This window comes from Podarcis cretensis (genome assembly GCF_951804945.1).
Source record: "Podarcis cretensis genome assembly, chromosome: 10".
NCBI classification, from domain to species: Eukaryota; Metazoa; Chordata; class Lepidosauria; order Squamata; family Lacertidae; genus Podarcis; species Podarcis cretensis.
In genome coordinates this window covers 1,950,842-1,966,985 of record NC_137179.1, presented here as the reverse complement: position 1 = coordinate 1,966,985, position 16,144 = coordinate 1,950,842, and the positions used below count along the sequence as shown (strand labels likewise).

General features: G+C 43.1%; 1 protein-coding gene across 1 annotated transcript; it reads left to right on the top strand.

Annotated features, from left to right (window-relative positions):
• Positions 1 to 8,642: 8,642 nt before the first annotated feature.
• On the top strand, positions 8,643 to 10,202 carry LOC307224721 (olfactory receptor 5V1-like; the record flags this gene model as incomplete). The annotated part of the gene is made up of 2 exons (XM_079991777.1): positions 8,643 to 9,623; positions 10,162 to 10,202. The coding sequence occupies one exon, from the start codon at positions 8,643 to 8,645 to the stop codon at positions 9,576 to 9,578; it is 936 nt and encodes a 311-aa protein (XP_079847903.1). The 3' UTR covers positions 9,579 to 9,623; positions 10,162 to 10,202.
• Between the last annotated feature and the right edge of the window lie 5,942 nt (positions 10,203 to 16,144).

Genomic DNA, 16,144 nt, shown 5'->3' with positions numbered 1-16,144 from the left:
TCAAAGAGCTTGATAAGGGAGAAGACTGTCATGAATTCTATTCATATTAGAGCAGATCTGCCAGAGCAGATCAATAGTTAGCCGAGTAAACACTTTGCAGGATTCCCAAAAAATAGACCAGAGGCAATTAATATTTCATCCAGCAGAGCTTTAATGCTATTGAAGGAAAATGAGCATAATGGTCACAAATCCAATACAATCAGGATTACACTGTCCATAAGAAATCCAGTTGCAGCAGACTTAACTTAAACTTACAATAATTTATAAGACAAAAACCTTAACACTAAGCATACTATGTACAGAACACCACACCAAAAGGAAAGAAGTGAAACCCAGGCTCTTTCTAGTCAGCATGACCTTGACAGAAAGAGATAAGAGGACCAGTTTAAGCCAGCTGTACTCAGCTTCTCTGAAGGAATAACCCAAACATCACGAACCTTCTGCTTGTCTCTAGGCAAAATAGAAACTTACATGTCAGCTAGAAACTTCCAGCTTACACCAGTTTTTTCACACAGAAAAGCTTCCAGAACCCTCTGGAATTAGAATAGGAAAGATCAATACTTACTGCAACTAAAATTGCAAACGGACAAGTCTATCCATGGCTACTGGCCGAGGTAGCTAAACTTTAGCCAGAGGTCTCAGAGCACTGAAGAACACTTGCTGGGCTCACACACATGGCCTTTCTCACAAGAGGCAGCTGTGGAGTGGGAGAGGGAGACGTCTGAGTACACCGAGAAGAGACAGGCGCTGAACAGGGAAAAGGTGACTGTTTTGAACAATGGCAGAAGTCTGAGTAAATCAAGGATGCATGGATGCAGAATTGTGTTTTCAAATAATTCCAGAAGTTAGAATAAAGCAGGAATGGAGGAAAGCAAAGGGGGTGGGGGGGGTGATTTCCAAGAAGGGCAAAGGTGTGAGTAGAGTGAACAGGGGGTGATGTGGGGAGAGGTCGCCATTTATTCATTTATTTATTTATAATTAATTTTCAATATAAGAAATATCACATCAGATAAAGTAAACATTAAAAAAATAAAAGAAATTAAAAGAAATTAAAAACCTTACAATACTGTTTACACATTCAATAAAACATCCAAATGTGGGATTTCTCAAATCCCTTACTTCCCTCTGCCCCTTCCCAGGATTCCATTATTTCATCATAAATTCACGCATGTCTGTGTAATAGTATTAATCTTATTGTATCCAGTTCTATCTTTTATCATCATATTGCAAATGTTTCTTGGTGTTCAGTTCTGTGTTCTACCAGTCTCTATTTCTGCTTGTAGAAATTTGCTTGCTTGCTTTTGAAAAACAAAACCGCCTCAGAGTCTCTCCATGCCTGCTTTCTTCAAACCTCTGCCATTATTAAAACCCACAATTTTGGTCCGTTTCTCCCTCCACTCCACTTGAACTTCTGCCATTCTTTCTTCTGCCTTATTTACTAACAGTTATTAGCCATCGTGTTGTGTTTGCATTTTTGTAGATTGTTTCTGTAAAGCAAGAAACCATGCACTCCAACTGTGTTTTATTTTTATTTTTTTTCAAAAAAAATTATTAATTTCCCAGATTTTTTTTAAAACAAACAAACAAATAAACAAACAAACAGACAGACAAACATACATCTCCACCGTAATTAAACCGAACTTCATAACATTGTTAAGTGACTTCCTCGTATCCCCCTGGTTGAATTTCAGTGTATATCATTTTAACGGTTTTCCAAAACCTAAATTCTTAAAAATGTAACTTACCGGTAATCACTTAACATCTTTCTTTCTTAACCATTCAACTTTAAACATATTAGTTCATCACATTACATATTTAAATCCTACGCCTATCTGGTAACTGCAAGCTTTCCAATTAAGATAATTTAGCATGTTTAACTAAATAGTTTATAAATTTCATCCATTCTTCCTGGTAGTCCTCCTCCTTCTGGTCACGTACTCTTCCAGTCAGGTCAGCTAGCTCCGTAAAGTCCATCATCTTCATCTGCCAATCTTCCACTGTTGGTACTTCTTGTGTTTTCCAATTCTTAGCTTATAAAATTTGAGCAGCAGTTGTGGCATACTAAAATAATTTAACATCTTTCTTGGGCAGTTCCAAACCTGTTATTCCAAGAAGAAAGGCCTCTGGTTTCTTAATAAATGTATATTTCAACATTTTTTTCAGTTCATTATAAATCTTCTCCCAGAAGTCTTTCACCTTGGGGCAGGTCCACCACATATGAAAAAGGTACCTTCTTTTTCTTTACATTTCCAACAGAGATTATCACTATTATGATACATCTTGGCTAATTTTACAGGAGTTAAGTACCATCTATACATCATTTTCATAATATTTTCCTTTAATATCGTACATGCAGTGAACTTGACCCCTTTCTTCCACAATCTTTCCCTGTCTTCAAACATTATATTATGTCCTACATCTCTTGCCCAATCGATCATTACTGATTTAACTTGTCCATCTTTTGTATGCCACTCCAGCAGTAAATTATACATATTAGACAAATTTTTAACTTTGGAATCCAACAACTCCGTTTTCAACTTAGATTTTTCAAAAGCAAATCCATTTTTCTTATCTAACTTATACAATTTATTAATCTGATGGTAATGTAACCAATTTATCTTGTCCTTAACTTGATCAAATGGTTTTAAATTATAACTCTCTTTCTCCTCTAATAGTAAATCTGAATACCTCAACCACTTGATATCCATATTTAATTTTTTCTGGGCCTTCACCTCCATCGGTGAAAGCCATCTGGGCGTCTTCCTTTCTAAAAGATCTTTATATTTTATCCATACATTATACAGAGATTTCCTAATTACATGATTTTTGAAAGCATTATGGGCCTTTACTTTATCATACCATAAATATGCATGCCATCCAAACAAGTTATCGAAACCCTCTAAATCTAGAATAGAATAGAATAGAATAGGAATCATAGAGTTGGAAGAGACCACAAGGGCCATCGAGTCCAACCCCCTGCCAAGCAGGAAACACCATCAGAGCACTCCTGACATATGGTTGTCAAGCCTCTGCTTAAAGACCTCCAAAGAAGGAGACTCCACCACACTCCTTGGCAGCAAATTCCACTGTCAAACAGCTCTTACTGTCAGGAAGTTCTTCCTAATGTTTAGGTGGAATCTTCTTTCTTGTAGTTTGGAGCCATTGCTAAAAACATCTAAAACATCTAAAACATCACTGTCTTCTAATTTTATCCAGTCTTTCATCCAGCAAAAAGCAGCAGCCTCAAAATAAACTTTCAGATCTGGCAGGGAGAATCCCCCTCTTTCTTTGGAGTCTGTAAGTAGTTTATATTTGATTCTGGGTCCCCCCCCCCCCGCCAGATAAATCTAGATAAAGCTTTCTGCCATTCTTTAAAACATTTCACATTGTCTATGATTGGGAGGACTTGAAACAAAAATACCATCTTTGGCAATGCATTCATCTTAACCAGTGAAATTCGGCCCATTAGTGACAGTATCAAATTTCACCAAATCTTTAAATCTCTCTTTATCTCATTCCATAATTTGTCATAATTATCTTTGTATAAATTCAATTTTTTCCCAGACGGGTTTACACCCAGATACTTCATTTTTCTAACAAAATCCAGGCCCGTCTTTTCTTGTAGTAGTTTTCTTTCATCATCACCTAGATTTTTCTCCAATACTTTGGTTTTGATTTGATTTTACTTAAATCCCACTACCTGCCCAAATTCCTGTATCAACTCCAGTGCTTTTACTGCACTGGAGTCTGGATCTTGTAACGTCAGTACTAGATCATCCGCAAAGGCTTTTAATTTATATTGTTTGGATCCTACTGTTATACCCTTAATTTGTTCATCTTTTCTAATCATACTTAGCAGGACCTCCAGGACTGAAATAAACAGCAGAGGGGAAAGTGGAACCACCCTTGCCTGGTTCCCTTCTCAATTCTCATTTCCTCCGATACCACATTATTCACAATGATTTTAGCTTTTTTGTTCCTGATAGATCGCTTTGATACCATTTTAAAAATATTGACCAACCCCCATACTTTCTAACTTATTTAACATACAACTCCAAGATACGTTGCCAAATGCTTTCTCTGCATCAATAAACATTAACATTGATTTACAATTCTTTCTTGCTTCCAACTTTTCCAGAATGTCAACCACATTCCTAATATTATCTTTCATATATCTTCCAGGCAGAAATCCTGCCTGGTCCTTGTGTATATATTCAGATAAAACCTTCTTAAGCCTGTTAGCTAATATATTTGCAAAAAAATTATAATCCACATTAAGTAAGGAGATTGGTCTATAGTTCTTGGCATTGGATCTATCTTAGTCCTGTTTGGGAATCAGAGTAATATAAGCTTTCTTCCAGGTTTCAAGTGCTTTTCCCTCACATAGAATCAGATTACATACTTCTACCATAGGTTGGATAAGCCAGTCCTTCAGTGTCTTATAATATTTTGCTGATAGACCATCTGGTCCTGGTGCCTTGCCAAATTGCATTAAATTTATTGCATGTTCCACTTCCTGTCTTGTAATCGACCCATTTAGTAGGATCTTTTTATCCTCTGGAATCTTCTGCAAACCATTATTTTGAATAAATTGCTCAATTTTCACTCTTTATCCTTTTTGTACAGTTTCTTGTAGTATTTATAAAAAACATTTTCTTATGCCAGCAGGGTTCTCCACAATATTTTCCTTCTGTTACGATATTTGTGATAGTACTTTGCTTTTGCCTCTTTTCATTTGTTTCATTTGCCAGGCTAAAAGTTTCCCACATTTGTTTGCCGATTCAAATTTCCTTTGTCTCATCCTCTTTAATTTCCATTCATTTCTTCGTTTATAATCTGTGAATATTGAATCTGAAGAGCTTTAATTTCTTTTTGTATCTGCAATTTTTTAAATTTCCTCTGAGCTTCTGCTCTTTCTCATTTAGTTGATCCAAAATTTTATCTTTTTGCTCATTTTGTATCTTTTTCCTAATTGAATTTTGCTGGATAAGGAATCCTGTCATTACTGCTTTGCTGGCATCCCAAATAACCCTTGTTTCCATTCCTTGGTTCATATTAAGTTCAAAATAATCCTTTAGGGTTTTTTGGGCTTTAGTTACAAAGTACTTCTCAACAAATCATCATTCATTCTCCATCTGAAGGAGCCCTCTACAAACATCTTCAGTTGCACAGAAACTGCACTGTGGTCAGAGCAAGTTTTAGGGCAAATTTCAGTTTTTAGTACCTTGGGAACCAAGTCTCTGGATAACCATAGGTAGTCAAGTCTCAAAAATGATTGGTTTGCATCTGAGAAAAAAGTGAAGTCTTTTTCAGTTGGATTTCTGACTCTCCATATGTCTGACAGATCAAATTTATCAGTTATATCAAAGAAAGTCTTGGGTAGTCTTGTTCGAAATCTTTTGTCTCTGAGTCCTATCCATCAAAGTAGATGCCACTCCATTCAAATCTCCCATTAGTTTATAGTCCAAGTATTTCAGAAGGCTTGTTTCCAAATTCTTAAAGAATTCCGCTTTGCCATCATTAGGTCCATAGATACCTAATAACAAATATTTTTCGCCCTGTGCAGTAATTTCCACTGCTATGTGTCTTCCCTCCTCATCTTTAAAAATCAATTTTGGATTCCATTTTTCTTTTATATAGAAAACCACTCCTCTTTTTTTAACTTTATCCAAAGAAATAAATTCTTGTCCAGATCTTTTATTTATTAGAATTTTTCTATGTAATATTGTGGTGTGTGTTTCCTGCAAATTCTGTTTTTCCAGCTCATGAGAAACCTGTCTCCTTCTTTGAGGAGAGTTTAAACCATTTACGTTCCAAGAATAAATTCTCAAAGCCATAATGTCGAATTACGGGGATGCCATTTCTGCCCCTGACACCTGTGGGCTTTGCAGTCCCAATTCCACAGTGTACTTCTGCAGAAATCTGTCTTTCTCTCCCACAGTCTTAATCCTTTGCTTTCTTCCTTCAAATCTGAAAGACAGGCCCTCTGGGAATTCCCACCTAAAAAAGATGCTTTTCCTTCTCAGGATGTTTGTCAATTCTGTGTAATTCGATCTCAAGCTGAGGAATTGCTGAGGAACTTCTTTAAAGAGCACAATAGATGTATCATAATATTATGTCCAACATCTTGTGCCCATTTAATCATAGCTGATTTCACCATTTCATCCTGAGTGTTCCATTTCAACAGCAAGTTATACATTCTTGACAAGTTCTTACTTTTGGGATCTAACAGTTCTATTTCCAATTTTGATTTTTCCACCTGGAAGCCAATTTTTTTGTCCAGATTATATGCCTCCATTATTTGATAGTAATGGAGCCAATCTTGCACTCTATTTTTTTTTTAGTTTTTCAAAACTCTGTAGTTTTAATCTATCTCCCTCTTGTTCCAAAATTTCCCATTATTTCAGCCATTTGGCCTCCATATTGAGCTTTTTCTGAGCCTTCGCTTCCATTGGTGACAACCACCTTGGGGTTTTATTTTCGAGTAAGTCCTTATATCTTATCCAGATGTTAAATAGTGCTTTTCTGACAATATGGTTTTTAAACGCTTTATGTGCTTTGACCTTATCATACCACAAATATGCATGCCACCCAAATACGTTGTTAAACCCTTCTAGATCCAGCACGTCAGTGTTTTCAAGAAGCAGCCATTCTCTCAGCCAGCAAAAAGCGGCTGATTCATAATAAAGTTTAAGGTCTGGCAGGGCAAATCCACCTCTTTCTTTAGCATCAGTTAGTATCTTAAATTTTATTCGAGGTTTCTTGCCCTGCCAGACAAATCTAGAAATATCTCTCTGCCACTTCTTGAAACAATCCATTTCATCCAAAATTTGCAATGTTTGAAACAAAAACAACATCCTTGGCAGTACATTCATTTTTATCTCAGCAATTCGACCTAGCAATGATAGCTTCAGATTTGACCATATTTCTAAATCCTTTTTCACTTCCATCCAACATTTTTCATAGTTATCCTTAAATAAATTCACATTCTTGGCAGTCATATTGACCCCTAGGTATTTCAATAGATTTGTCCTGTATTTTTAGGCCTTTTTTATAGTGGTGTCCCAGAATAATATCTCTTTGTTCCTTGGTCTTAAATTCAGTCATAAGTTATTTTTGTGTCCTTTTTAGGCCCAAATCTATAGGCTTTTTCTATCCATGACTCAACTTCTTCCTTTTTCAAGTCCCACCATGCCACAAAAAAATCCGTCAAAGATTCCCTGAGTTTCTCTTCATCCAGATGCAGGACCCCCTTCAATCTTAAGTGGGATTCCTTTTCCTTCATTTGAAGAAAAGCAATTGAATTTGCATTTGTATTTTGTAATCTTTCCAGATCTGGCACTCTGACTGTCTCAAGCTGTGCCAACCTTGTATCATGTGTAGTAATCTCAGACTTAACTTCTTTCAGTTCAGTACTTAAAGCTTCAAATCTTTTGTCCAACTTTTCTATGGTTGCTGTATTATGATTTAAGCCGTCTCTAATATCATTCAGTATTGTCATAACCGATTCCTCAAAGGGTGGATTCTTTGAGCCACGTCTTGTTTTGTCAGCACACATAGTAACTCAGGAATTTCAAGGTCAGTACCACAACTTGATGTAATGAGAGAGAAAAACAAGTTCCCTCCACTAGTCCCACAGGTGCCAGCCCAACTAGACAGACAGCAGCCCCCCTGTTCTTTAGGAACAAACTGAGAGAGGAAAAGAAAAATTTTAAATCCCTTTCTTTTTCCTTGTAACAATTATAAACAGTCCTGAAGGGAGAGGACACTTTTAGCTACTTAAAAATATGTCAGGATAGCCGCAGGACACAATTTAGCAGAGTCAGTGCAAACTTAGATTAAATGTTTCCTCTTCCATTGTGACGTCACAATGGAGTCTAGCCTTCCTCCCGGGAGGTCCGCTGCAGATTGAAGGAGGCTTTTTCCTCAGTAACAATCACACAAAGTTTATATTTTCAAAAAACAATTTTCCCCTTATCCTCCTTAAAGGGGGGGGGGGGATTTTGCCTGCAAAGTTTCAAAGTTCTTTTTTCTGTTTAGGCTTCGGTCTTTGCACACTGATTCCAGTTTCTTCCAACAAAAGGGACCGACCTCCGTTTTTAAGCCCCTTTTTTCACTGATCAAATTTTCAAATTAAGACTTTTGCTTTACTAACAGTTCTGAATTTTAAGTCCTTTTTTAAAAGAAGAAATTGGCTGCTCACAATCGCCAGTCTTGGAGCTTCGCACAGTGAAGGAAGCAGTCTTTTCCGCTGTGCCGCGTCTCCGACCCCGCTCGCTCTCAGAGCTCTTACGAGTTTACTGGGGAGCAGGAGAGTCACAAAAGGCACCTGCTGGACCTCCAGGTCCTCAGAATGCCCAATCTGAGGGTTTTTGGGGGAAACCACAATGCTCTCGTGGTCTCCCCTTGCTTCAATGTGCTGGGGCTCTTTCAGCCGAAAGAGCTCCTGACTGCCATTACCGGGCGACCAACCGGAAGTCTCCCAACTGTGTTTTAAAGGTATGGATCTGGCTCTATATTTACCTAGAAAACATGAAAAAGAATGTTGGTGGGACAGATATCTGTTTATAACAGGATGACTACTATTAGGCTTCCTTCAATGTCACTTTTCTCTCTTCTCAGATCCTCCTCTTTCCTTCCTCATGGAAGCAGAAAATCAAACACAGGTAGAAGAGTTTATCCTCTGGGGCCTCTCCAGAGCCCCAGGAGACCAAGTCTTCCTCTTCTTGGTGTTCCTAGCTGCCTATCTGGCCATCGTCACGGGCAACCTCATGATATTAATCGTGGTCCTGATGGATTCGCGCCTTCACAGCCCCATGTACTTTTTCCTCAGTCACCTGTCTTGCTTGGACATTTGTGGTTCATCTGTCGTCGTGCCAAAGATCCTGATGAACCTCCTGCACCAGAGTCACACCATCTCCTACAACCAGTGCATGGCACAAACATTCTTTCTGGTCGGGTTTTTTGGATGTGAGCCTGCCCTGTTAGCCATCATGGCCTATGACCGCTATGCCGCCATTTGCCAGCCATTGCACTACAGCCGTCTCATGAGGAACAGGCTGTGCGTCTATCTCGCTGTGGCCTCCTGGGTCTGGGGCTTCCTGGACTCAGCGATTCACACTGTGTTGGCCACCAAGCTTCGCTTCTGTGAAGCCAACCAGATTCCCCAAATCTTTTGCGATGTGCCCCCGCTGTTGAAAATTGCCTGCAGTGATACGAGCATCAATGAATTGGCCACTCACATCACCAGCATCTTTGTGGGCCTGGCTCCCTTCCTCTTCATCATCTTCTCCTATTTCTACATCTTGGCCTCCATTCTGAGGATTCACTCCAACACTGGCAGGAAGAAAGCCTTCTCCACCTGCGCCTCACACTTGGTTGTGGTCACCCTCTGTGTCGGAAACGGGTTCCTAAACTACAACCGCCCAAGCACCGGCTACTCTCTGGAGATAGACACACTGATCCCCGCGATGTTCTGCATCGTCACCCCCATGCTGAACCCCCTCATCTACAGCCTCCGCAATAAGGAGGTGAAGGAAGCACTGAGGAAGGTTCTGAACTGCCGGAAGATAGTTTGAATCTCATTTCTGCTGCTCTATACCACAGTGTCTTCTAAAAGTCTGGTAGCTATTTTCTCTGACATCTGGTGGGAGGGCATTCCACAGGGCAGGTGCCACTACCGAGAAAGTCCTCTGCCTGGTTTCCTGTAACTTGGCTTCTCACAGAGAGAGAACCACCATAAGGCCCTCGGCGCTGGACCTCAGTGTCTGGGTGGAACGATGGAGGTGGAGATGCTCCTCCTGTTTATATGGCTGGTTTCCCCTCCCCTCCAATAGAATTTTAAGTGAAATATCAATATATGACTCCCCCCCTTCTCCACATGGTATTATGTATTGCATAATTTTCCTTTGCCATAAGTCACTTGGAGACATTTGGGTGACAAGAGACTAAGAAGGTTAATTAACAACAACACTGAATTAAATGAATCAATGGTCTGAGTGGGTAGAAGACCGCTTACGATCATAGAATCACAGAACTGTAGCGTTGTAAAGGGTCCTCCAAAGGTCCTCTAGTCTAACTCCCCACAATTCAGGAACTTCCTCTGTTTTCCTTTTCTGCCTGGCAGCCTTTCCCTCAAGCGCCATCCTTCTTTCTCTGCAGATAATCTCCGCGTTTCCCATGGCTGGCAGCAGCAACTGGACCCAGGTGACGGAGTTTGTTCTTCTGGGCTTCTCTGGGATCACGCATGGTCAGACCTACCTGTTCCTGGTGTTCTTGGTGATCTACTTGGTCACCCTGTTGGGGAACCTCACCATAGTCGGCCTGATCCTCCTGGATCCCCACCTTCATAGCGCCATGTACTTCTTCCTCAGCCATTTGTCTTGCATGGACGTTTGCTACTCCTCCGTCACAGTCCCCAGCATTTTGGCCAACCTCCTCTGACGCCGCCACACCATCTCCTACCACCCGTGCCTGGCCCAGATGTTCTTCCTGATGGCTTTCTTGGGTTCTGAGTGCTGGCTGTTGGCCACCATGGCATACAATCGCTATGCCTCCATTTGCCAGCCTTTGCATTACTCATACCTCATGAGCACGGGTGTGTGCATGCAGCTAGCCACCATCGTCTGGGTCGTGGTCTTCCCGGACTCAGTGGTCCACATAGCCTTGGCCTCCAATTTACACTTCTATGGGGCCTTCCAGATCCACCACATCTTCTGCAACCTCCCACCACGGCTGAAAATTGCCTGCTGGAACAAGCGCATCAGCAAAATTGTCGTTCACATAACCACCATCTTTATGGGCCGGGGCCCATTCCTGGTAGTCGTCATCTCCTATGTCTACATCTTGGCTTCCATCTCGCGGATCTGCTGCAACACCGGGGCAGCGCAAGACCTTCTCCCACATGATAGTGGTCGTCCTCTACTTCGGAAGTGGATTGGTGAACTACAACCACCCCAGAGCAGGCTACTCCTTGGAGGTTGACACCCTCATCTCCACCATGTGGCCTTTGGGGCCAGCTAATATAAATATATAAAGCCATTTTGTTTCCCCAGAGAAACTTGGAAAATACATTTTAAAATCTTCATTTATTTTCTGTTGCCGCTGACAGCTTTTGTTATGACTAAAGCTTTATATTTTGTTGCTCACATCTGTGTTTCTTTTTAATGTAAGTGACCCAGAAAATGTTGCTGTTGGGTGTCAAATAAATATTGTCAATAAAAAACAAATACACAAATACACAAACAAAAAAAGTGCTTGTGCATTGTGCTTGGATGCTGAGTTAAGCCAAATCTTGTACAGTGGTGCCTCGCAAGACAAAATTAATTCGTTCCGCGAGTTTTTCATCTTGCGATTTTTTCGTCTTGCGAAGCACGGACTTTGGGAAAGCTTCAAAGATCACCAAAGTCTTCAAAAACCTCAAAAAAGGCTACCACACTGCGTGCTATGAGTTGATCCTCGAAGTGAATGCACGGTTTTAAGAAAAAGAAACAAACTTGCAAGACAAAGGAAACAAACTTGCAAGACATTTTCATCTTGCGAAGCCACCCCATAGGGAAATCCGTCTTGCAAAGCAACTCAAAAAATGAAAAACTCTTTCGTTTTGCGAGTTTTCCGTCTTTCGAGGCATTCGTCTTGTGAGGTACCACTGTACTCTGTTGCGGTGAGTTAGGTGGGTGGGAAGAGGTGGGATTGGTAGGTTCATGAACACGTATAAATCTGTGGGACCCTTCCCCAACTGCGTGAAGAAGCTTGCCAGAAGAAGAGTATCTTCAGTTGTTTCCAGAAAATACAAATAGTGGGCATCTGCCCTATCTCAACATGGATGTTGTACCAGCAGCAGGGCCTTCTCAGTAGTGGCACCCACCCTGTGGAATGCCCTCCCATTAGATGTCAAGGAAATAAACGACTATCTGACTTTTAGAAGACACTTGAAGGTAGCCCTATTTAGGGAAGTTTATAATGTTTGATGTTTTATCGTGCCTTTAATATTATTTTGGGCGCTGCCCAGAATGGCTGGGGTATAAATAATAAATATGTAAGTGACCCAGAAAATGTTGCTGTTGGGTGGCATATAAATATTGTCAATAAAAAACAAATACAGAAACAAAACCACCAGTGCTTGTGCATTGTGCTTGGATGCTGAGTCTTGTACTCTGTTGCGGTGAGTTGTGTGAGTGGGAAGAGATGGGATTGGTAGGTTCATGAGCAAGTGTAAATCTGTGGGACCCTTCCCCAACTGTGCAGGGAACCAGAGCTTACAGGGTTAAACAGCTCAGTTCCATCGTCCTGCCTTTGAGGGGTGGAGAGATCTACATCCGGGATTTATTTCTTTGTTCTGTCTGTACTTCCATTTTTGTCTGGGACGGAGGATGCCTTTCTCTCCGGAAACTGGCTGAATTTATTGCTGCTGTAAATAAAGCTTCTAGCGTATAAAGAAGCTGAGTGGAATCTTGATTTATGCATACTATGCACACACCGAAGGCAGAAGGCCAATTCACTGTGTTTTACTGTGCTGTGCTCAGAGGTCCAAAGGAGCAGAGATACACAACGGAAGCCTGCCGGACCTTCACCCTGAGCAATATTTACAGGTTATGGACTAGTCACGCTCCAAAGGCAAGAGAGCTTTCTGCGAAGCCTGCGCTGTGCCTGTGTCCTTAAAGAGCCACAGAGAAATCCAGCTGGAGCTTCTGCTATGCTGCGTGCCTTTTAAGGCAAGGCAGAGTGCTCACTGGGAAGAAAGGATCTTGCTGAAGGAAGCATCCCCTTGAAGCTGGCTAGCGTGAGTACTAATGTCTGGGGGAGGAGATGGCAGAGCTTCAGGAGACCTTTAATGTCCCTTTTGAAAGGCTCAATGGGCAGAATTGGGAGTACTGGTCCAGAAGAATGAGGGCATGGCTTCTGGCCAAAGGGCTCTGGCACTGCACACAAGCCCCACTGATCCAGGCTGCAAATGGAGCTGCTGCAGCAGACGTGGAGGCTGCTCTGAAGAGAGATCAGTGGGTGCTGTGTATGCTGAGGGCTAATGTGGACGCTTTGCTGTTGCACCACCTTGAGGGTCTCAAGACGGCTCAGCCTGCTTGGCAGGTGCCGGAGAGGATTTGTGAAACCACAGCGGGAGCCAAGGGCCACGTTTCTGGGAGCTGCTTCTTTGTCTCAGGGAGGCTATGTGATGAAGAGGCCCGTAGACAGAGAGCAGGGGTTCGAGCAGGCCCAGGCTGTCCTGCATCCAAGAGTGGGGGTGCAGGGAGGAGTGGAGACACTGTGAAAGCTTTTGCTTCGAGACGTTGCTACAGATGCAGGTCCCGCTCCTATCTTGTGAGGGATTGTGCTGGTCCGGGAGGAGGTTACTGTGGGGCGTGGTCCAGGACCTGAGTTGAGGGTCGGCAGACAGTCCTCCTTGGGCGAAGCAGGGTCCACAGTGAGAAGCCGGGCAAGGACAGGAACTCTGGGGGAACAGGACTGGATGCTGGCCGAAACAGCTCATCAACGACGTTGCTCCCGCAACCTGGGACCGGGCTGATTGGCCTTTATCTTCTCTGAGGCCAGGGGCAGTCCCGGCCCCCAGGAGACCCACCTCTCCTGGCCTTAAGGCGAGCACTCCTCCTGGGAGAAACCAGTTCCCTTCGCCTCTCTGCCCTGAGTCTCTGCAGTTCCGGAGAGGCTGAAGGGTTACTGGGCCCAGGGGGAGACTCACCTGTAGGCACTGAGTCCTCAACCACCTCCGGAGCCATACTGGATTCACCTGGTGCCTGCTCCTGAGGATCCGGCACAGGTGCAGGCGCTTCAGAATCAAGGCCCTGCCCCAGTTCAGCCGGCCCTGGAGGCGGGGACTCCTGTGCAGGCTGGGATTCCTCTGGTTCAGCCTCTGAATCGGATTCCCAGGCCATCACAGACTGTCCGGTAGAGGCACCAGAAGTATTCAAGGTCATCTCCCATGGCAACTACCAGATTAGCACATCTGCAAAGCGTGGGAAGCCGAGAAAAAGGGGAACTGGCAGAGATGGTTTGGAGCAAAGGCACTTGGCAGCTTCCATGGCAACAATCAAGGACTGTGACCAGGGCAACGTGCTGACCTTTGTGATGGACAGTGGAGCATCACACCACCTAGTGCTCTCTGGTGGTTTTTTGTGTAACTGCACCTCTGTAAAATCTGGGGGGAGTTTGCCTTGCAGATGGAAGCAAATGTGCTTTGACTATGTCTGGCTCACTGTCTTGTTCTTTCTTACAGGAGTCGATTGAGGCTTACGTTGTCCCCGAATTGTCCTGCTGTTTGTTATCTGTCAGGGAACTGACATCAGAGCGAGAAGCGGAGGCAGGGCTCCAGAGCGATGCCGGAGAGGGAACCAGCAGGGGGGAAGGATTTCAGCGTGACACCAATAGAGAGGAGAGGGAGATGGAGGAAGCGGTGTCAGAGCTCCAAGACCCTTCAACCGAAACTAGCGGAGAGAGCGCTGGCACGCCCCTGCCTTCCCCTTACCTGCGCAGATGCGTTCCGCGCAGGGAACATAGGAGGAGACTTGGGGTCAAGCAGCTTTTATGCTGGAAGAGATTCAAGAAACACCCACTGACGGATTCTGCAAGTGACTAACAGGTCACGGAGGGCGAGCTTTAACCCTGAACATGGTTAAGCAAACAATCTAACTGAACTTAAGGCAATTTACGCACAAGTAACCCCCTCACAACCATTACATTATCTATTTCTGCTCTTGTTGCTGATGGTTTCAGAGTTTGTTTTGAGAATAACATGTCTCATTTCCAGGGGTGGGCGACAGCTGATCAGTGTGGAATGCAAAGATAGGCTGTTTGCGCTACAAACCTCTCTTGCAGGTCCGAGTACTACTGAGGCAGCACAAGCTCAATGTGCCAATGTTCCAGTCCATGATGCATGCCACCATCTTTGGCACAGAAGAATGGGTCACGTGAACTGGGAATTCATGAAGAAGATCCCAGAGTGCACTGAGGGGTGCAAAATGAAGTCATGTGCCAAATTTCTTGATTGCAGGGCCTGTAAACAGGCAAAAGTGAAAACGTGTTCTTATCCTAGGTCTGGCAGAGTAACCACCAAACCCTTTGAACTGGTGCACGCAGATTTGTGTGGCCCTATGCCAGTGGCCAGTCTGGGTGGGGCCAATTTTGCTCTTTCTCTGGTGGATGATTTTTCACGAAATGGCTGGTTTTTTTACAATCAAACACAAGAGTGAGGCTGCATCAATAGTGAGAGACTGAATAACAGCAGTTGAGTTGCAATACTCATTGCGTGTTAAGAGCTTTCAGACTGATCGCGGTGGGGAGTTCACCAGGTCTGTGCTGCAGAGTTTCTTCTGCCAGAAGGGGAAACGCCATAGGTTGACTGTCGTGCACAGTCCCCAACAGAATGGTGTTGCAGAATGCAGGAACAGAATGCTTCAGGAGATATCCGCAACTTTGCTTTTTGATGCTGGGCTCCCCCAGAGGTTTTGGGGGGAAGCATGGTGGAACGCTTCATTCACTTTGAATCATTCTTTCTGTTTTATTGTAGGGGACACACCCTATTTTCTGCTCCACATCAAGAAGCCCAAGGTGCATTTCTTCCATGTGTTTGGCTGCAAGGCTTGGGTCCTTGTGCCAAAGGCCAAGCGCAGAAAGGGTGGCCCTAGGTCCCAAAAGATGATTTTCTGTGGGTATGAGCCAGAGACCAAGATTTGCCTATCCAAACAGAGAAGTGCTCTTTCCTCACCCACAGGTCCAGCTGAGAAGTCCAGAAGGCACAGTAAGTCAGAGGGGGAATTCTCTGACAGCAAGGAGTTCTGACTGGCCCTAGCGGGTCAGAGGGGGTACCTGAAGTAGTGCTGAGACGTTCCGCTCTCACAACTAAAGGTAAACCCCCAGACAGGTTTGCAGTCACAAACGTGTGGGTAGGTATGGCTCAATGTGAACCTGAGAGTTTTGAGGATGTTCAGAAACTGCCTCAGGAAGAAGCCAGGAAATGGCATGAGGCAATGCAGGAGATAGGCTCGATGGAGTCTCTGGGTGTGTTCTCCCTCAAGACGCTGCTGGTGGGCAAGCAGGCCATGAGCGGTCACTGGGTTTATCGTCTTAAACCCACAGCAATAATAATAATAATAATAATAATAATAATAATAATAATAATTTATTATTTATA